This window comes from Microtus oregoni, unplaced genomic scaffold (genome assembly GCF_018167655.1).
Source record: "Microtus oregoni isolate MIOR12 unplaced genomic scaffold, Mior012 000035F_ref0000213, whole genome shotgun sequence".
NCBI lineage: Eukaryota > Metazoa > Chordata > Mammalia > Rodentia > Cricetidae > Microtus > Microtus oregoni.
The window spans coordinates 27076134-27098991 of NW_024543094.1; the positions used below are offsets into that span (position 1 = coordinate 27076134).

The 22858-nt window shown below is 44.2% G+C and overlaps 2 protein-coding genes across 7 annotated transcripts in view; one reads left to right on the forward strand and one right to left on the reverse strand.

Moving 5' to 3' along the window:
* Positions 1-1300: 1300 nt before the first annotated feature.
* Positions 1301-4243, reverse strand: Skida1 (SKI/DACH domain containing 1). The gene has a single exon (XM_041630776.1). The coding sequence runs from the start codon at positions 4241-4243 to the stop codon at positions 1508-1510; it is 2736 nt and encodes a 911-aa protein (XP_041486710.1). The 3' UTR covers positions 1301-1507.
* A 16226-nt stretch (positions 4244-20469) lies between these two features.
* The window catches only part of Mllt10 (MLLT10 histone lysine methyltransferase DOT1L cofactor), a 154827-nt gene continuing 152438 nt past the window's right edge, over positions 20470-22858 (forward strand). For 4 of the 6 annotated variants that reach the window (XM_041630613.1, XM_041630616.1, XM_041630617.1 and 1 more), the window contains exons 1-2: positions 20639-20708; positions 20871-21030. In XM_041630613.1, the coding sequence (XP_041486547.1) occupies positions 20871-21030 (160 nt within the window). In that variant the 5' untranslated portion in view covers positions 20639-20708. Of the gene's footprint in view, positions 20604-20624; positions 20735-20870; positions 21031-22858 lie in introns of those variants that run through there. The other 2 variants (XM_041630615.1, XM_041630614.1) reach the window with 2 other exon arrangements.

Genomic DNA, 22858 nt, shown 5'->3' on the forward strand with positions numbered 1-22858 from the left:
TTTGGAAAGTTTTTTCCTGTTATATGAGAAGGAATCTGCTAGTGTTGTGCAGGGAACCTAGCTGGTCTCATCACAAAGCATTGCCACAAAACACTGCACCAGTGGGTGCATCTCTTCCAGGCAAAAACATTACAAGTGAAAATGTCAACAAAACCATTCATTCTTGTTAACCCTTCTTCAATCTGGAATAAGTAGAAATGTATGGAACCAGAAATTTTAAACAGTGTTTTTAATTGAAAATAAAGCTAAAGCATGCTTTTCAACAGTGCAAATTTCCATAATTTTGATTTACTGCTCTCATCATTACAACACAGTACCCCAGCATGGCCCTTACCAAGGCCAGACCATTTGCATGTGGGATTCCTCTGATTTTAAGTGCAAATACAGATGTCACCTCTGATTGTCGCTTGCAGTGGAAACCTCCTGTTCTAGACACAGGACGGCCTGAAAACAGAAGTTTAGAGAGATGCAGAAAAAAAAGCATAAGGTAATAAAATCCAAGTGCCTGAGTTCTGGTACCAGAAAGCCCTGAAATAACTGTTATTTTTCACTTGGGGTGTTACGACTCTGACCCCTCTTTTTTCTTTTGCTTGGTTGTACTTAATGATTGGTCACTATGATGAGCGAGACCATTAAATATCCTGCTATTAAGAGAAATGTTTTAATTGTTTTGAAAGCTTGAAGAGTCATCTTTAGACCACAGGACAAGCAGGATTGCAGTAAGGGTCATCCTGTTTTAAATGTTCCGGTGAGAGCATGAAAGGACTTTTCCAATTACAAAGAGTGACTGTAAAGGTTTTTTGTTTTTTTTTTTAAAAAGCACATCTTCAAAAACAAAAACAATCCCATATTTCTCTTACTTCTTACATAAGAGGCAGCTTTTAAATCAGCATCCAATCAGGGCTCATACCCCAATCTTTCCATTAAAAAAAAAAGTTAAGTGCAACTACTCTTGGAAAGGGAATAAGGGTAGTTTTAAAAAAAAGACACCCCACAAATAAGAGCTCCAGAAAATGACATTTTGGGCTCACAGAAACTTCTTGCTACCTCATTGTGTAACCATGTAACCTAACAAACTTTCACTGAATACCAGTTACACTTGCAGGTCTGAAATCTAGTGCATAAACTTAATGGCTCATTGTAATATTTATTATTCAACCTTTTGACATTTATTTGTAGCAGTTGAATTGAGGTACCGGTGCATTATTAGCATTGAAACAGTAAAGTGTTCCAGCTCTGTCGTAATAACTGAGTTTTACTTGAGTCTTTAGCCTGAAGTAGTCTGTGGTATGTAAACCAACCCTTCTCCCACCCCGCCCCCACCCTACTAAAAAAAAAAAAAACCCGCAATGGGAAAAAAAAAGTAATCCGATTTCTGTCTTCAAAATGCGATAAACCAGGACTCCAAAGGGGGTGTAACACCATTAATGGACTTGTACAAGCCATCCTGTGCAGTTTACAACAAAAGGAAGGTAATATGGTTCAAGAAAATATCTTCCCAAACATTTTATGAATGAAATTTCCTGAATTTGTGACTAGGTGGAAGAGGTACTGCAGAACCGCCCAGCTGCCATTTCCAGACAGGATGGGCCTTGTGAGGAGGTTGCGAATCCTTGGTGGTGCTTAAGGAATACGCTGGCCACAAATCCCCGTCCTTCCCAACAATGAGTGATGGTGGACAAGGAAAATTTGCCATGAAATTAAATGGCCTTTTCACTGCTGATGCTACATTGCTGGCTACCTTTTTGCGTCTGTTTAAAACTGTAAAGTCATCCAGTGTTCCTTCATGTGTCTCAGTTTTACCTGTAGGACGAGGGCTTCTAGCGGATTTCAAATTTGGTTTGACTGGAGGTGTCTGAAGGACTGGTCGTTTACCCAGTACTAGTGTCCGGTAATTTTTTCTCACCCTGGCACCAAATTTATATTCCCCATCCTCAGGTTTTGGAGATCCTAAAGTGCATGAAAGGCCCTGACTGTGAGCCAGTGGGTTTAAGGAAGGAGTTTCTTTCTCAGGGCATGCAAAAGCTTCCTTGGCTGTGGTTAGGAAGGCGTCCTCCTCTGTCTTCCCAGTCACACTGTAAAGCTCCCCCTCTGGATCATTGCACTCACACTTCAGCTGGCTTGTAATGAGATCAGGTTCATAGTCTTCATTAGCACTACTGTCTTCTACTTTGATTTTAATATTGTGCAGAAATGGCAATGTCTTGTCGCCCGTGTCAGTGCAGAGATTCTCAGCTTTAGTTGCTGCTGCTGTTGCTGCTGCTGCTGCTGTTGCATCCACTTCGGGATCAGTTTGCGAAGAGACCAAATTCATAGCAAATTCAAGACAATGAGGGATTTTGGACTCTTTTCCTGAATTTGTTGCTGTTCCACAAGAATCATTATTTAAGAACCTAGCAGTTATTGTGTTGTTATCTGAACAGTGTGTAGTAGGAGTTGCTTGTAGGCATTTCCTAGCCTCTCGTAGTATTCTTTGTTGTGGAAATACATTGTTTGTCTTTGGGCTAGGTGAAGAGGCCCCCTCTGCCAGGCAGTTAATTGTCAGGTCAGTTCTCTTTACAGTACAGGAAATTTCAGAGTGTGGGAATGTAATCTCAGATACCCTATCGTTTCTTATCTCAGGGAAACAACTCCCCATGCTAGCCGGGCAGTACACCGGAGCCCCTTTGGGAGCCCAACCCTGCAGATTCCACTCCTCCGGCGACTCGGCTTTGACACCACTCTTGAGGTCGGGATGTCGGCCCGCATCCTCGAAAGCAGCGGGTTTGGTTGCAGCGGCGGCGGAGGCCAGATGGTACAAGAAGTTGGCCTGCGCCTGCACGCTGGGAGGCTTGCAGAAGCTGGTGCGCCTGAAACGGATGCTCTGAACTGACACTTGGCTGGAGCCGGAGCTGGAGTCTGACTCGGTGGACGAGTCCTCCTCCTCGGAGCTGATTTCACTGGAATCCGAGGCCCCACTGCCCCCCTCTTCCTCCTCCTCTTCCTCCTCCTCCTCTCCTTCCTCCTCCTCTTCCTCTGAGGACATCGAGTTGCTGGAGCTAGACAAACTGGAGCCAAAATCCGAATCGTTGGCTGCATGGTCGGAGTAGGAGCTGGACTCGGAGTCGCTGCTACAACTCTCGGGAAAGCTTCCTAGATGGGGTTGCGGTCGGTGGTGGTGAGGGGGGTGGTGACTCGGGGTTGGCTGCTGGGCCCGATGATGGTGATGATGGTGATGGTGATGGTGGTGGTGGTGGTGGTGGTGGGGAGGCGGGCAGAAGCTGTTGACCAGATGAAACCTCTCCAAGCAAGTGGCCCCGGCGGCCGCCGCCGCCGCCGCTGCAGCAGCCGCCGCCGCCGCCTTGGCTTTGTAGGACCTGGGCAGCAACAGCAGTCTCCGGGCTCCGGCTTGAGGTGCGAGCAGGCAGTTCTTGGCGCCCCCGCGCTTGCGCTTGCAGCGGTAGGTCAGGCTCACGGAGCCTCCGGCTCCAGCCGCCGCCTTGGGCTGAGGCCGGGCCGCCGAAGCCTGGTAGTAGGCGGCGGCGGCGGCGGCGGCAGCGGCAGCGGCGGCGGCGGCAGCGGCGGCGGCGGCCGCCGGGTGCTTGCTGCACAGCAGGCTCCGAAAATAAGCGGGATCCGAGTGGAAGGCGACGTAGTTTCCCTGGAGCGGGGCAGTTTCATAGTTTAAAGGGGGTTTGCAAGGCGAGCGAACGATCTCCGGGTAGTGCGAGCCCGGGTATTTGCTAAAAATCTGAGGTAGATGGGCGGCGGGGCGCGCGGCGGCGGCGCCCGGACGCTGGGACTGCGCGCTGATTGGCAGGGGCCGCGCGGCTCCGCTCAGGCCCCGCCAAAGTTGGTGCTTGTCCTTCCAAAAAGCCGGGCGGGGGCTGGCGGCGGCGGCGCGCTCTGGCGGCGGCGCCTTTGTGGCCAGGGCCCGACCGGCCCTCCGGCGCTTGGTCTTGAGCACACGCTCGGTTTTGCAGGAGGTATAGAGCGCTTCCACGTCTTCCCGGGAGATGAGCGTGCATTTGGCCGCGTGGAAGGCGATACTGTTGATTGCTTTGAGTTTCCGCAACTCCTCCAGATCGCAGTGGTGCTTTTTCACTTTCAGATGATCCATGCGCTTGTGCACGGTCGTCCTCGGGATGTTTTTCAGCAGATCTGTGAAGACTTGGGAGAGAGCAAACATTTGCTTTCCTTTAATGATGAGGTAGCCGAGCCTCACGCCATCCACCTCTTCGAAACCTGACTTCAGGTCTCCCATCTCGGGCACTAAATGATCCCCACCATTTGCAGTAAATATATACGTGACGCATACATACACATGTATGTATGTTAATCCTCCGCCAGATGCTGCGTGTGTCTCAAGGCATCCTGCTAATAAAATAACAAAGACTGTTATTCCCGGCGAAGGGAGTGCCAAACTCTAGGCGAATTATTGGGGGGGAGAAAAACCCCATGAAATTACACTAACTTGATTCTTGCTTTTTTTTTGGTTTTCGTTTTTTTAAAAAAGAGGGAAAAAACCATCCGGCTTCAGATCTGCCAGTGTGTTGGTCTGAGTCCTCGATGCGGATCAGTACCTGGGCCCCTCTACTCCTTCCTTCTCCATTGGAGCACTATGATAATGGAATGTGAAGGGAGAAAGAGAAAAGAAATGCAGCTGCTATTCCCGCCGCTGCTTTAGCTACAAATAAAATGACAGAGTGAAGTGAGCTCGTCCGGAGACACCTTCATCAATTAATTCCCCTAAAGCCAACGCTGATTGGACACTCCTGACAGGTGATGCAATAAAAATTGATATTCCACCCCTTCCCCCCAAAATCTCCTACTAATTAGCATACCCTTATACTGCCACCTCCCCTCCCAAAGTAAATAATACAGCCGGTATATAAATCTTTCCATTAAACTATCGGAGCTCAGAAACAGCCTGACTCACAGACTTCATCAGAAGCAGCGTGTGTACGCAAAAAAAAAAAAAAAAAAAAAAAGCCACCGTATATTCCCCTTTAAAGAAATACTGCCTATTTTTTGCTTTATTTGCATTTTACCGATCCAGCTATTATCGTTTCAAAGGAAAGCATTTTAAAAACATTATCAAACCCAAATAGATGTATACCCCAGCCCTCTTTTCTTTGGAAAATGAAGCTTAAGGGAAAACGTGCCAGAATAGCCTGGTATTTCCCTTATGGGAGTGGGGAAGGAGACAGGCTGGGAGCTCCAAAGTTAAACCGAGAGGTGAACCACCCCAACACAGACTTACGTTTGCAATTTCTCTCGATTTTCCTTCTCCCACCCCCACCCCCACCCCAACGCCCTTTTATAACCAGAAACAAAGTTATTTGACCAAGAAAGCAGTTCAAGGCTCCAGCTCAGGAACATGTAACAATTCAACTGGATTTCTGTTCTCTGCTGGCGAGTGGGGTAGGGAGGAGGTGGTTTCACGTCAGACCCATAACAAAGCATAGATAAGCCAGAAATGTGTACACTTCTCAGATTAACCAGCCTGGACTAGTGGTGGGGTCGTTCTAGAGCGCCCAGCACACACTTTAGGGTCCTGTCCTCCTCAGAGCAGAATTCCAGGGAACAGATTACTTCCTTCTGCAGCAAAGGAAGAAAATGTAAAGCCCCAAGGTGCTCGTAGAAGTTTTACATGAAAGCGAGGAGAAGAAAGTGCTGATGTGCGATGCGGACCATTTTGGTGGCTGATGGCTTGGCTGGTAGTTTAAATGAATCTTCCACAACTCCCATTTTCCCCATGCAAGCCAGGCATCTGTTTTATCAAAATCACTCTGGATGAATATCAATCTGGTTTAACCTCTTCTTAGTCACTAGCATGACTTACTGTCATTTTTCAAGAATATCCAAAATATTGCCAAGTGAGAGCGAGAGGCTTTCTGCTTGCACTTGCGGGATCTCAGGATGTTTAGTTGGCTGCTGGGCAAAATTCGGCAAAATCTTCATCCGTGTTTGCAACTACAGCATAAATGCAACTCAGGCATCTACATGTTTCCTTCTTCCTCCCAAGACAGACACATCCCTGAGGTTTAAGAATGAACTGATATTTCTGAGCCTGTAAGAAAAAAATGCACAATAAATTTCTTTCTTCATATTCAAAAGTTCCAGTTTCCTTCCCCTGCTGTGGTCTGGCCAGCAGGAGCAGGTATGAGTCGAGAAAGGGGAAAAAAAGAAAGAAAGGAAGAAAAAAGAGAAGAAAAGAAAAAAATCTTTACCCCCCCCCCCAAAACCAGGAATCAGACCTATAAAAAGGTAGTTTGCTTGACAAGATGAAATCTCAGCCATGGTTCCCCACCCCCACCATCATCTCCCTTGTAATTTTCCCAGGAATTTTGAAGAGAATTGGGAATTTCAAGAAGTACATCCGGAAATTAAGGAAGTCTATTTAAGAGCGTCTGTAACTCAGGAGGTTGGGATTTGAAAAGTCAGCCCTGGACTACTGTTGCACTCAGCACAGATGTAATCGCCGCTCTTCAACTTAATCAATGTGTGTACAAACCGCGATGTCTAGTTCTTGCCTTTGAAATCTAAGGCTAGCATTTCCATCCAAGAAATCAGAGCTACAGCAAATTACATTTTTGTCCCTTGAATGAGAGAAGGATCATTGAATGGATCTCGTGATATTTCAGGCTTTAAACGTAACCGAGAGGCAGCAATGAACAATGCCTCGTCACAGCTAATACCATCCACGACTTGGCTTTCTTTTGCATCTGGTTCTATCACACCGAGTTTTTCTCTTTCACTTTCACAGGAGGCAAAATGTGCAAGCTTTAAGCAGAAATCGAAGTTTCCAGGAAAAGCAAAAGCTGGTGTTTGTTGTTTTAAAGTGGGATGACCAGAGCCTTTCTATTGCCAACGACAGTGTTTTAAAATTCCTCCTGATGCTCTTATATACTGCCAGCCCTCTCCCTCCCACCTCACCCCCGCCCACTCCCCTCCTCCAGCTTAAGATTTAGACCAAAGAGTCAAACAGCCAAGAAATAGTAAACTAAAAATAAGGGGAGGGGGAGGCTTTAAGAAGACCTTACAGAAGGTGGTTATGGCGTCTTTTTTGAAGGGGGAGGGGGCAGGTAGTTTTTTTTTTTTTTTTTTTAGCTGTTCCTGGTTCTTGTTTAGATCCTCTTCCCCTGCCCCATGCTCCTATTTCCCCTGCACGTAGGAGCATACTTTAGCAAACATTTCAAATGCTCTTTCCTGTCCTCTCTGTCCATCTTTAAAACACTGGGAATATGGGTGCTTTTGAAAATTAGTACAATATTGAGTATTATTTTTAAACTAAAGGTATAATCTGTTAGATCAATTAGAAAAAAAGTAAAGAACAAGGGATTTGAGGGATGTATCTCTATGTATACTTAGAAACTGTCTCTATGTACATAGATATATACCTTTAAATTTATACATTTTAAATACTCCTTTTACACATCTTTCTTTTTGTTTAATACATTCTTTTGTTCCTGTAACTTCCCCATCCTAGTGTGTGTTAAGGCTCCAGAACTGGGGCTTATAACACACACACACACACACACACACACACACACAACACACATGCAACACACAGAATGTGACAGACAGCTTTCTTGAGGCCATCAGCACACGTTGCATATCCGGGGTCTTCTCCAGGCACATTGGGGGTCGATCCCGATAAAAAGACCTAACAGAGGCCCCTGAGCACTCACACATGAAAGGCAGGGGACTTTAAGATGGATTTGCATGCACACCGGGGATTTCGATCAATAGCTACCAACATTTATGGCTTAGATTATTAATGCGAAAGCTGGCCAAAAGAATAGGGATGAAAAATTAAAGGTATCTGTTATCAATTATGCTTAAAGTTATGCAATAATTTACTTAGTTTGCCTAGATGTGCAGATCCAGATGTATGAAGTACTATTCTTCAAAAGCCAGGGGGTTTCTTCAATAAATTGGCTGACCATGTCAGCCGCCTCTGCAATCAAAGATGAACCCAATTCAGATGATGGACTATATTCAAATTCTTTTTAAGAAAGGATATATCAACTTCTATAGTTCTCAAACACATGTATATATGTGGGGGAATATGCTTAAATGAATATTTACACACATACATACATATATCTCTGTACGTCTACAGAATAATTATGAATTTAGGTGTGTACACACATATATGTATATATAATATGTATAAAGCTTGTTAACAAAATGTGATCATTTACACAGGGAGGAATACAAAATCTGTACTACCCTAAAAAGTATTTTAGCTTTGAAAACAAAGCTGCTTGCTAAAGAAAAATCCTCTGTAGCAAAACAGTTTCAAATGTATTCTTAATGTCCACTTATTTTTGCATTTATTGTAAGAAAAAAAACAGAACTTTCAGTCTTTAAAAGTGATGGGCTATGAAGACCTGAACATATTTGTCTTCACTTATCCCATAGGACTGTGCTAGATTCACCTTCAGAGGCTCTATTTTGGTTTATTTTCACTGTATTTTATGTTTAAATACCATAGCAATTCAGCCTGACCTCTTTCCTCTGGAGCGAAGTAATGCACAAGGCATTCACAGTCTTTTACATGGTTAGCTGGGAAGTGCAACAGCAATTTGCAGGAGGAGTTTACTAATGGGGAAAGTTCTTTTGCAAATCTGAAGGAAAGCCTAAGAGTTTGCATTTCTACCCAACAACTGTTATATAATTAAAGTATTGAAGGGCATTAAAATAATCCTTTTTCGCCCATGCTCTCACCCTTACATACATAATTTAAATGAGGATCACACACACCACCACCACCACCATCATCACCACTACCACCACCAAACTCTTCACCATGTATATTTGTTTTAGTGGGTCAATAAAATCAATGTATATTTGATTGCTGGGCACATTTTGCTCAATGTGAATTCAGACAGAGAAGAGTAAGGGACATCACAAAGGTCCCAACAGTGTAAGTGTTGTGGTTAGAAGAATAAAAGAAGTCTTTTATACTGTTAACTAAAATTAACTCAGAATAATATGAGCTATAAAATAATAAAATCTCATATGACTGGATTAGTTGAAGATATAGGACAACACAATCCATACAGTCCTTAGCTAAACTTAACTGATATCACATACCCTCTCCTTTTTGGGAGGTGAAAATGAGAAGAATAATAATTAGCTAAAATGAGGGATAAACTATGATTTAGGATATTTTCTTTAAACTCTTTTAATTCTTTTTTTAAAAAAGAGCCTCATTCAAATATATCAGGGCCTGTCTACCAATGGACCCATCCTTCTGTTCTCAGACATTTAAAAATCCTGTCTTTAACAGAAGTTTGGGACACAGAGTATATGGCATGTTGTCTATTGACCCATAATCAAAATGCAGTGACCTTCTACCCCTTTTTTGCCCCCTGACCCATCCTGAATTCAATGCAGCCTTTATAAATTTGCAAATCCTTGGAGGTAAAGGGTTTTTTTGTGAGGCTTTGTTCTGAGAAAGCCCTAAGAGTGTGCTTTCTAAATTAGACAAAGGTAAAGCTGAAAACCTCAGTGGCTGAGATTTTATGCAGGTGAGCACTAGGCAACTCTTCAGACACGAATACTGCAAGCTAAACAAAACAGTTATAAGCATAGGAGACAAGAAGGTTACAGATGGCATTAAATTAGAGGGTGGTACAAATCACTTCCATGATGTAAGAAATGGTTAGGCCACAATCTTCCCGCTTTTCTCATCTCAAGGGCTGTGGGGGACCCTAGTGACCAAGCAAAGAATGGGGGGGGGGCTACACAGAGAGAAGGGAAGAAAGGTGGGGGAGGAGTAAGACCCGATCTGAATCTGCAGGCACATCCCTTATCTCTCCTGCTATCAGCCAGTTTAAAGGACACCATAATTATGATGGTGATAAAACAATGCCTGCTTATGTGTGCTGAATAAATAAAGAATGTTTACAGCTCAAGAATCTTTTAATTCCAATTAAATGCTATCAAAGAAAAGCCACTTTTTCTACTACAACTGCCTTTCCCCCCAATTATCCTGTTTTGTTGCAATATTTTCCTATGAGACACAAGGGCCTTTCACAATTGATCCTGAACATAGAGGACAAACTCACAGAAAGTCGAGTTCAATCTTCTATTAAATAACACACAAATCTCATGAATGAACATTTATTGGGGTTACCCAAGTTTTTGTTTATTTTACACGAAGGCCAAATGTGCAGAAAGTGAAGTGATGGTACCAAGTGTGGAGGCCTACCTAAGGGCAGCTGAAGCACCCAGGAGAGAAGGAAGGGAAGGGAAGGGAAGGGGAGGCAGGAGCAGTGGGATGGTCTGGTTCCTTTCCCCTGGCTCCAGCCCAAATCCTCCAAGAAGCACTGGAGCCAATCACTGTCTTCCACTTTCAGCTACTGGGAACACACAAAAAAGCGGGAGATTAAAAAAAAAAAATCACAGGTTTGATTTTTATGGATATGTATCATTTCATATTCATGACATCAGCAAATCACATCGTGATTAGATTTAAACATGGTTTGACCATGCACACCCATCAGGATGGCCACTAAACACTACAAAGCAGAAAATTTGCTTTTTATTTGTGATTATAGAGTAAAAATAAAGTCTGTTAACTTAGAAAAGCTTACTTTTCAAAATCGGAGAACAATTTACACTAGTAAATTTCACATAAATGCTTCTTCTAAAGTTGTTTCACAACATTTTAATTCAAATTTTTGTATCCTTCCTTTCTGTGTGGTAGTGTTTTGTTTGTTTTTGGAAACACGTGGCACAGGACATATTATGGAAAATGCAGGCATTCTGTTAAATGCCTATACAAACTTGCTCTTTACTTCATCTAAGTAAGGTTTTGCTGAGCAGACGCCGAACAACAACAACAAAAATACACTTTTCTCTAAGAAATACTTTTTTAAAAAAAATTTAATTTCAGAGCAAATTGTATTTGGTGAGGTGGTAGAAAAATCAATCGCAAAAAACTTCAGGGTATTTTTAAGTTTTCTGGAGAGTCGCAGGCCCCTTCCCTTTTGAAAGTTTTGAGATCCAATACCCTCAATTCTACTGGCAGAATTAGGTGGACTTAGAGGGTCCTAAACGTGACCGATTCACTAAGGCGGGGGGCTACAGCATGCGGCAACGTGCTCTGCGACTTAATCCTACGCTAAAAGAGGGCAGAGAGCGAAAAAGAATGGAATACAAACTCTTCCGACGTTCCTAGTTACTTTCGAGGTGGACTGTGTATTTTAAGGCCGATGGGAGCTTCTGGTTTTTGGAGGAAAAAGAAGAGAAGGTAAGTGTTTGTCCTTGTATCCACCAGTTGGTAGAGAAACAATGAAAGAACAAAGGGAACCACTTCCTCATCTGAAATTTTTCTGGTTCTCCCTGGTTTTCAAGCCTAAAGCTTGCACAGGGATTCGCTTAGTCTATCTTTAAAGTAGTAGGTTGAGCTAAGAATGAGAGAAAAGTTGAGAGACAGTGTAAACAGGCTTAATAACAATAAAGGCTTGCGGTGGCGAATCTGCACTGCTCCTGGCGCGGCAACTTGCAGAAGTTGGAAAAAGCAGGAAGGCACAGCCCAGGAAATAACCTTTGCATAATAGGTCTCGAACTCAAATTTTTTTTTTTAACAGCCTTTCTTGTTGTTTGAAGGAATCTCTGCGCACAGACGGTGTAGTAGATACTGTTTTATGGGAAGAGAGTGGTGTTCGATTTAGGTCTAAAGTTGATTTCTATCACTGTCCTAAAAAAGAATATTTTTAGAAGAATTGAGGATTCAATTATTAACGCTACTGCTTGCTAATGGAAGAAATGGCAGCGATGGCTGAGGGAGGAGAGGGATGGTATTTAAATATATTTGCTTTGGGGGTACTCTGGTTATAGGCAAGTCTGCTTTTGTGGATCTGTGTGACTAAGTGACTGGGCGCTGTCTGCATTCTATATAAATGAATCCGCGTGTGGGGGAAGCCCCCAAAGACGTCGAGCACGTGAAACGTGATTTTTTTTTTACTGCCCCCCAAGCAGCGACCAAGCCCCCATCCACCCCACCCCACCTCAAAATGCGTATATTACCTGCCCTGTTACAGTGACACATGTTTATGTTTATAGTCCTGGTTTGTAGTAGTGTCAAGAGCCGCGGCGGGAGGGGGGGGGGAGAGGCGAGAGGGAGGAGTAAATGCAACCACCCCCACTTGTTGTTAAAGCAAATTTACTGCGTTCTTGCCAGCCCCGTGCGGGGGGCTGGGATGAGCTGAGGGGTAGGGGAGAGTAGGGCTGTGTGCTGGCAGGGGAGGGGGTGGGGTGGGCTGAGAGCCGCCACGCAGCTTCTCTCTTTCCAGCAGCCCGGTCAATAGGGGAGCATGCTGGCGCGGTGGAAAACAAAAAGGTTCCTCCCGCTCGCTGCGTTCACGTGGGGGAGCTCTGCGCGCCGGGCTCCTGGGCCCTGACCTCTGACCCCGGCTCCTCTCGGCTCTCTCCCGGTGTGGCTCGGCCACTTTTTACCCAGGATGCCACGCGCGGGCCGCGCTCGTGTCGAGCCCGAGTCCTTGCTCAGCCTCCATTCCCGGCCTCGCGGCCCCTCCCCCTGCGCCGCCAGCCCCGCGGGAGGATTCTCCACCGGGGAACCCCCGCCCCGCCCCCACCCGGGCCCCAGCCGTGGAGCCGGCAGCCAGGCCGTGCGGGCGGGGTGCTCGGCGCTGCGGGGCCGCGGGGGAGGCGAGAGGAGGCCGGGCCCGCGGCCCTGCCGAGGCCCGGACCTGTTGACTGCCATTGGTCCGCTCCGTCCGCGCCCTCTCCGCCCGCGCCGCCCCAGCCCTTCCGCAGAATCCGGGGGAGGAAACGGGGTGGCTCCTCTCCCCGCCTCCCTTCAACTTTTTTTTTTCCTCTCGGGGGGTGGGGAGGACGGGAGGGTGAGGCCGATCTGCAAACTCCTCGGCTGCCCCAGCCTTCCTCGGAAAGTATCGTCACGCGCGGGCCCGCCGCCCCCTTCGGCCCCCGCTATTTAAGTTCTTCCCCCCTGGCGGCCGAGTCGCGGCCGAGAGCCCGCGGGCCCCGCGTCCCCAGCCGGCCGTCCCGCGTCCCTCCGGCCCGGCTGCTTTCTGCCTTGGTAGTTCCCTCGTCCTGGCACTTTCTCCCTAGTCCCAGGAGGCGTAAGAGAAAACCTCTGATTTGCCGCGTGCTGCTGGGCACATCATCTTCAGAAGGCATTCGCTGGAGAGTTTAAAACAACTGTATTGAAAGGAGGAAATAAAAGAGGGAAGTGTTCTCTTGCAGGTTTTTTTTTTTTAAGACTACGTGCTTCAAATTCTATTTTTCCTTAACACGGGAGACTGTAGTTACGGTTAAAAAAAAAGTTATGTTGGATTGCCTGTATTTCCTTCTAGATTTTTGATTTCTAGAGGAAATCTTTTCCGGAGGAAATTTTTTTTTCCCGGAAGGAAACAGCAACTCAGCCTTACGCTGGCAATGAGACTTCAAGACCACTTCTGGAAAGCAAGGGAGAGTTAGTAAAATTACGTTTAGAATATAGGAGGAAGGAGGCCACGGCTACAGCTAGGGTCACCAAAGGAAGCACCTCAAGTGGCATGGGGGGAAGGGCCGGGCTTTGGAGGTGGCCAGGGTCGGGAGGCCAGAGCGGGGCTGGCGAGCGGTAAAACCCGGGGAGTGAGGTGGAGGAAGCGGGACCCGCCGGGCTAGAGGGTGCTCCCATTGTTCGGGTCCCAGCGCCGAAGCTCAGCTACGTGTTTTTCCCGAGGGAGGGGATCTGTGACTCGTCTGCTCCAGCCTGGGGCCCGCGGGAGTCCACAAGGCTCGCCCCCTGCTCGCCTGGCCCGTCTTATGGCGGTCCCCCTGTTTGGGGCTTTCCCAGCCGTGCACCTCAGAGAAAGGCGCTTTCACAACGTGCAGTAAACGGAAAGACTTCAGGCCAGGCTGCAGCTCACATGTTACAAGCGAAAGCTGCATAGATATGTTTATAAAGTCATCACTAGATAAGCGACAAAGTGGGCCACCTTCCTGAGTGGGAAATTTGAGCAGATTATATAATATTTAAAATTTCTTTAAATGTATGGATTCGAAAATGAGTGTTAAGGTTCAAAGGAGTTTGGAAAAGCACGTTTTTTTTTTTTTTGTCCTCATTTGTTACTACTCAGCTCTTTGTTGTGTACAAGAAGTCTGGTTTTAAAAGGAAGGGCTTTAACAAAAAGGGGCTTGGTTTATTAAGGTGAAACGCGTTTCCAAAATAACAGGGAATTTCAAAAGGGAAAAAACGTTCATTATGGCTTTAAACTACGTTTTGGAAACAAAATAAATTGCAACCTATCCTAAGAAACTGTTTTCCTTTGTGAGTCGTGGGAAAAATATTTTTGGCAAACGTCAGTTTTTTTTTTTTTTTAAATGATTTCCAACAAGTGATGCTGGTCTTGTAGACAAGACCAAAGTCCTGCGTGAGGACTCGTGAAGAAATAATTTCAGTCTTGTGGCCCAAAGCTTACTACGAAAAAGAATAATTTGGATTTAGGAATTATAATAGACTTTGTGGAAATTCCTTCTAAAATACTCATTACGAGTCTGTATTATGCAGCACTGTTTCCCAAGGTGGATTTTAAAAAACCAATTAGAATTGATCTCTAATGGAATATTATATTTACACGTCATCATGAAAACATCATTTGGCAAGAGTTTTGAATTAGAAAATGAAGTTAACATGATGTCGTAAATAGCGTGTTTGAAAAGACCCCTTAAGATTCAGTTAAGGTGGTGACGGTTGTGATTTTTGCATTTGAAATGCTATTGAAGTAGTTTGCATTTGAACACTTTCATTTTGCAGGTCTTCTTTCTAAAGCTGCATTTCCTCCTGGAAATCAGTCACTTATTTCGAGGCACAGAGACACATTTTGTGAGGGGTCATTTACAGCCCAACTACGGGAAGGTTGGAATCGGAGAAAATCGAGGTTGAAAATTAAGTATTTTCAATCTGTTCATTCTGCTTCACACTCATCCCCTGCTCAATTTACATTTTTTATTTATAAGCCTTTGAATATTTAGGATAGCTTTGCAAGTTTATCTGTAATGTAGTTGATAGCGGAAGATGAATCTTCTTTACATTTTTTACTATCAAAGATGTTTTTTGTTTCAAAGTAAAAGAAAAAAATTAGAAGTCAGGATATACTTGTGAAACAAACAACAAATGGGCAGGAAAAGAAAGTCAGAGTGGGGGTGGGGGTGGAAAGGGAGTAGCATTTCTGGTCAGTCTTTGTGAAACCTTTCTCTAATATTATATTTGCCCCCTCTGCTTGTGCCAAAAAAGATTGCTGTTTTAATTGGGCTAAAGTGCCACCATATAAAAATTACCTACATTCTGGCTCTCAGTTCCACAGTAAAGACTGACAAAATGATCTGAGGATTGTGTGTTTAATTCGCCAGGAATGTTAAGCTTCAGAAGATTCACCCTATGGGGTCATGTTGGTCCTTGGCACTGTTACTGTACAATGGCAAATATACACATTATAGATTTAAAAAATCTTAGATGGCTAGACAAACAGTTTATTAATTGAAGGAATAAAAATGAATTTGTCAAACGCATTCTTTCTGGGACACAATGCACTTAATTAACATATTCGTGGGCTTGTTTCTGGATTTGGGAAGCAGTGGCCCCTTTCACAGAGGAAAACATTTAAATCTTAAAAAGTGACCTTCTTTAGTCCAAATACTATTTAGCAATTCAGCTTAATTTGTTCTTTTCTTCTCTTTCATTTCTTTTTTTCAGTTCCAGATATGTTTCATTTTTTTAAAGGACTCTTCCATTTCCAAAACTGATTTTCCTCTTTGCATGTTGAGAATCTTTCACTTAAGATAATCTTATTGTGTCCTATCAACAGACAGCAGAATATGTCGCTTTAATTACACTTTAATTATAACAGAGATGGAAATCTTCAGTGTCAGTAAAAAAATGGAAAATGGGTCCCACATTATATTGATGACACCCTAAAAAGTCAGTGTTAAGCGTTGTTGATCACAGGAAAAAGCACCACTGTTTAGGTTTATGTAACACCCACAAGTTTTAAAGGCTGTCTAGTGATACTGCTTTGCTATTGGAAAAGAGTTGTGTTTCATCCTCTAAAATGTAAAGATGTAAGTGTATTACTTTCTTACTAGTATCAATTTAATAGCGAAAGGAACAGCTCTGAAGCAAACGCAAACTCTTTGAGAAAATACTAGATCTTGGTCTTTAGAAATATTTTAAATTTAGGTAACATCTAAAACTGAGAATCACCTCACTTTCCAAAAGTTAAATACATCTACAAATAATATTAATTATAACTGATCTAAGAGACTTTCGCAAATACAGTTCTGATATGTGGAAAGTCATGATCTATGTAGTTCTAAATAATCTCTTAAATCCAAACTCTTAACAGACCCAGAGAGAAACAGTAGAGCATGTTTTCCTTCATATTCTGAATCTGTTTGTAGAGGGGAAGAGGACCAGTGTGGGGGCTGGAGCAGAGGAGGCTAGAGGAGGTAATGGGGAGTAAACATGAAGAAAGCAAGACCATGCTCTACATGCATGAATATACCACAACGAAACCCATTTACAGTACAATTAATATTTACTAATGAAAGTTAAAAATTCTCTTATGTCTAGTATATTAATTTTAGCTATTGAAAATCTTTTAAGATTTGACTTATTAGAAAAACATTGTTAGAAATTTTAGTTTGATTGTGTCTACAAAATAAAGGCTTACTTTATTCTGAAGAATAAATTTCAGGCTGCACTCATCTTTTTCAACACTAATGTTATATATAAAACAAATGTTTCTAAGGTTACTACTTTCAGGCTACTTGCTAGGCACTTGGTAAGCACTATAAGAAAAAAGTCATCAAGGAAGACTAACATGGCTCATTAAATGGAATCTTGCAAAAGCCATTAACAGATTTTCAACTGAAAACATAATTGAAAAGAATACTCTTTCATGAACTCTGAATCTATAATACATATGGGCGACGTGTGTAGAGTTTGCATCTACAAAGACACAGGAGCCACTTACTGCAACAAATAACAGGTTCAAATAACAAAACCAGGTTCAAAATACTTATTAAAATAATTAAAATAGTATAAATATATATAGTTTGTGTGATAAACTTTTCACAGTAAGGTGAAATCTTAGGTATCAAATTAATAAAACAACTTTTATACAAATTTTATCTGAAAATCTATGTGGATCATAAGAAATTGGATTTTTTCCAAAGGTTTCCAGCTAATGCATTTGGAAATAAGGTTATAGTTTTCAATAAAGTTTTATAATAAATGAGTTTCAATTCTTTGGTTTAGCAAATAAGTATAAGGGTAATTTAACATTTAAAATGATTCCTCAAAGTTCAAGAAGGTAGCTAAGGAAAGTATATAGTTTTAACTATGATAGAAATATTCACAATTATGCAGAAATATACCTTAGTTCCTATGCTTTATTATAGAAAAGAATCTTAAACTAGATATAATCTGTACAAATTGAAGGCAAATAAAGCTAGTTTAAAAAGGAGATAAATATGAACATGGATAATCTATGAACCAAATACAATTTTAAAATTTCCTTCATAGAATCTACTTGGTAAGTGATTACGGAAAAGCAAATTTGAAAAGTTGATGTCTGGGTTAGGGAGTAAAGAAAATGATAAGAAGATATATTGCTCAGAGAGTGAAAATACATTTTCCCATTATAGTAGGGTTAGAGGTTACATCATAAAATACTTTATTTGAGTTTTTTGTGGTTTGCCTCAGATGATTAGTTTAGAGAAAATAGATGAGCCAATACCGTGTTAGACACCATTATGTGAAGAATATTCGAGACAATAGGCTTTTCATTCTTTCCTACAGGTACAAGATGTACATATTTGGGGAATATGGAATTGGATTTAAATACTAACATTAATATTGAAGCTCTTCTCTAGATATTCTGTCAGTCACATGGCAATATAATTTTGTATCACTAATTTAAAAAATGTACTTGAACTTTAGCAATTATGGCAATTATAAGTTTTACTCATTCTGAGATCTGAGGATTAGCATATTGAGCTTAGTGTTTTTATTCTATGTGTATATACAGTATGTGACTATATATATCTCATAAAGGACAAATACATTGTTTTTATTGTTATAGTCCTATACAGAAGAGTTCCTGGAACACACTGAATGTTCAGTAAACCTTTACTGCGTGAATAATTCACTACATATTTGAGTATATTGTCTGTTCTTCTTTTGTACTTGATTGATTATAGAAATACACCAAACATTGTATTTTAGACACAAAATAACAAAAAGTTCAGTATCTTGTACTTAAGATGAAATGTCTTATGTATTCCCAATATTTTCCTTATTTTTATGACCTACCATTATAGAATGTTAAAGACCAATTTTGAATAATTTGAATTCTAGTGTTAACATGTATGCATTTACATCTTTCACAAAATCTCTGCTGCAGATACTATTATTTATATAAAAACCTGTTATAAATTGTGCATCTTTTTTATTTTTTCTTCGCCACATCATCTACTCCCCCCCCCCTTTTTTTTTGGTAAATTTCAAAACTTCATATAAGTGACCTTTTTTTGGTCTTGAAAAGAGCAAGTATTTACCTCTATTTATTAGGTGCCACAGAATGAAGTATGGTATTTATCCTTTTTTACATACAAATTAATTCCATCACAAGAACTAAGCTCCAATGCATTAAAAATAAAATGAATGTATTTTTAAATAATTTAGTGCATTAAGGCTTGATTGAAGTGTTTGGAAGTAAGTTGCACATTGATTTGAACTCAAAATTACTCTACATTAGGAAGCAGAGTAGGAAGTAGACATTGAACTAATCTCCTTTGTATCAGGGTAAAGATAAAATATTCTGTACAGTTAAGATAAACAAAACAGTATACTGTTTGAAGATTGCTTTGATTTAATACTTTATAGTTATGTTAAGAGCATCATTAGAGGGCCAGAATTTATTATTATTATGTCCTCTTAAAATGTCATTTTACTAATGTGTGGTCACCATTTCTAAATATATTAAGATTAAAAGAGAATCCTCAATTTTGTACTTCTTTAGACTGCATTTTCTCCCTATCACAAGCTTTGGTAGACTCCCCATTAATGTAGATATCTCTCACAGCTTTTGAAACATTTGAATGTATTTACCAATAGATGCTTACATTGTGCTATATCTATTACTATTCTTTAGACTTTTAGCAATTACTTTTGAAATAGAAAAAGAGCAGCTGCATTACCTTTCCTGAACACTTTTAAACTTAAATTATTATATTCCCTGGGGAGTTCCTAGAACTTGGGGTCTTCTAGCATTGAGTAAGTGCATTTTTCAGACCATATCATATCGTTAATTTCTAATAAGCCCTTTGTACCTCTAAGTAATTAACCAAAAGCCTTGAAGTTGTATGTCATTTAGACAATCTATCCATTATTCCCATTTCATGGTAAAATGACTGAGCACTTCTTGATTAATATCAATAGTGGGTGTACATGAAGAAAGGAATAGGGAGAAGGACTTTTTTTTTTTTTTTAGCTAAAATCTACTCAGTATCCAGCTAATTAATCTGCTCACATTGGTCTGATCTATTTGTGTATCAGAGCTCCCATAGTTCTCCCACTTAAATGACATCACATTTGCAATAGTAAATCTGGAGAAACAGATCAGAGGAATCCTCAATCAAAATTGGGCACCACACTCTAGTGTTATCCTTTGGTGACAGGCTAGAACGTGGGTTCCTTCGTCCTATAGCTGAATTTTCCGGATCACTCCATTAGGTTGGAGGCTAACGCCTCCTCTCATTTGTATACCTACCAAGCTGTGATGCAGTCTTGGGGCTCCCGCTCAGAGTATAACCCAAACACAAGCTTTTAACCTGTCTGCTGCACTTTCATTTGTCACGGGGGCCAAGGTGGTGCGTAAGTGGCCGGTAGATAGGGTAACACTTCCACTGGGTGAACTTTGGGAGGAATCCAGTACGTGAATTTAATGGGAGGTGAAGCTGCCGCAGTACTGGGAAGTTAGAGCGGCCAACTGCAGGAAGCCATGCTTCATTACACCCTTCATGGAAGCTGGCACCCTCTCCCAACCATTGTTACCCGCGGGCCAGTTCTCCAGGCACAGGCCTTCAGGTAGGTTCCCCGTGCCACGAGACGCCCCTCAGCGACTCTGGCCCCCGCCCCGCGCGCGGCCTCTCCCCCCCGACGCGCGCCCCGGGCCCGCGAGGCGAGAGCGGCCCAACGTCCAGGCCCGCGCGCGCCCCTGAGCCCTCCGGGAGACTCACTCCGGCCGCGCCGAGCAGCCGGCTCCGCTGGTCCCCCACCTCCGCACACCTCGGCGCCGCCGCCGAGCGGTGCGGGGGGAGGGGAAAGCCTGGAGGTAGGCAGGAGCCTGGGGACGCGGCGGCGCGCACGCAGGCCTCGCCTCTCCGGGCCGCCTCCCTACGCCGGCCGCAGGGCGGGCCGACGCGCACGCCGGGTGACGCTCCGAGGAGGAAGCGCAGCCCTTTCCCCTCCCTCGCCGCCCCGGGCCCAGCGGGAGCCCCCCAGTGCGCCTGTGCGGAGGCCTGCTTGATTATGTGTGCCCTCCTCGGGCGGCGGCGTTAGCGGCCGGGTGGAGGTGGGGAGGGAGGACGCCGCGGAGGAGGAGGAGGAGGAGGAGGAGGCGGTGGCGGGGAGGTGGGGGGAGTCAGCAAGGACATGGCTCCTGACTCCTGTGCGGAACGTGAGTGACTGAGCGGCAAAGCCCGAGTGAGCGAGCGGCCGAGCTGGCGGGCGGGCGGGGATGGGGACCGGGCCGGGCGGGCGGGCGGACCAGGGGGCTGCGTGTGGGGAGCTCTCGCTGGCTTGCTTGTGTTTGTTAATGGTCCCCCCAACTCCCTCTTAGATGGTCTCTAGCGACCGGCCCGTGTCACTGGAGGACGAGGTCTCCCATAGTATGAAGGAAATGATTGGAGGCTGTTGCGTTTGCTCAGACGAGAGAGGCTGGGCCGAGAACCCGCTGGTTTATTGCGACGGGCACGGCTGCAGCGTCGCGGTGCATCAAGGTAAACACTCAACCGCCCGCCGGGCCGAACCGGCCTGCTCCCAACCGTCACTGCCCCCCCCCCCCTCGGCGGCAACTGCCACCGCCGCCCCTCCCCCGGCCCGCCGCCCCGCCCCGTGCGCAGGCCGCGGGAGCCCGGCGTGGTCGCCGCGGGCGCGGGCCGTGCCTCGCCTCGGCCTGTGGGAGAAAGTGCGTGTGGCCCGGGCTGTCATGTGATTCGGCGCTCACTCAAGTGTCATTTGGTGGCTGCCTGCGGCCGCCGTGTCAGCGCCTGGGTATGGGAGGAGCGTGCGACCCGCGCTGGAGTCCCCATGACGGTGTGGTGGCTTTGGGGACCCGAAGCTTGCTCCCCTCCTCTCTCCTGCCAGCTCCCTTTGCCTCAGTGTGTGGGGCAACCTGGCTTTTCAGTTGAGGGAGAGAGGGTCCTGCTGCACCCCAAGTTCTTTGGTGGAGACCCTGCCGCTGCCACAGGCCTCTGGGTGCTTCTGCGGAGACAGTGGAAGGCGCCCCTGTGATGGAGTGTCTGGACTGAGCTGACTTGGGCTGGTCAGTGGCTGCAGCACAGCCTGTATGTCTCCAGAGAAGAGACTTGGGAGTCTTGAGTTAATTTTTGGGTATTATCATTAGAATGCTTTGGATAAATCCCCACCCCAAAACAAAAACTGGGGACCTCTTTAGGATATCTTCCGGGTTATTGAAGTTTCCAACTGTCCATTCCGAGTGGTGAGGGGATCCAGATGAAGGACTAGATGTGGCAATCAGCCTACCCAGCCTTCCTATTGCTAAGGCTAACTGACTGGCGGAAGTTTCTGTGTAGACAGGGTCGTTCTATGTAGGCGCCAGGTAGGACCATGCAGCAATCCCCTTCCATTAGCCCTCGAGTACAGAAATTATAGGTGTGCGCCTAAAGAAGTTGTTTTGTGATGTAATGGGAGGTGCCCTACCAAAGGGGAGAGAAGTAAATTGGACATAAGATGCCAAAGTGCAACTTTCATTTTAGTTTTTATTTTTTTGAGACAGGGTCTCATCGAGATGACTCTTACTGATCTGGAATTCAGTTAATTATGTATGTAGCCCAGGTTGGCCTGAAGACCCAGCTTCTGCTTCCAGGGTGCTGCGATTAAAGGCCATAGCCATCACACCCGGACTTTTTGAGTCTCCAGTAGCCCAGGCTGACCTCGAATTCCCCCATCCTCGTGCTTCTGCCTTGCCTGTTTGAGGATTTCAGACATGCACTACTGTTCCTGGGTTACACTGCCCGGAGGATGAAACCTAGGGTGGTAGGCAAGCATTCTTTAACTTGAGCCAAATTCCAGCCCCAAATAACCCCTCCCCCTAGACGTTTTCTCTGTGTAACTGGTTGTCCAGGAACTAGATCAGACTGGTCTGAAACGAGCAGAGATTCACCTTCCTTCCTCTGCCGCCACGGGCTGGGATTAAAAGGCAAGCAACACCCAGTACAAAGTTAATACTTTGAAGGCTGAGGCAGGAGGGTCTCTGAGTTTGAGGCCAACCTGCTCTACAGAGTAAGCTCCAGGGTAGCCAAACTGTTTCACAGAGAAATCTGTCTCAAAAAAAAAAATTATTACCATTGGGGAGGGCACATTTATGATATGACAAGTAATGATATTGAGAGAGTAATTTAAAAGAGATTTAACTGGTTTCTTTTTTTTTTTTTTTTTTTTGGTTTTTCGAGACAGGGTTTCTCTGTGGTTTTGGCTCGAACTCACAGAGATCCGCCTGCCTCTGCCTCCCTAGTGCTGGGATTAAAGGCGTGCGCCACCACCGCCCGGCCTTAACTGGTTTCTTTTAAAGGAGAAAGTTCCTTA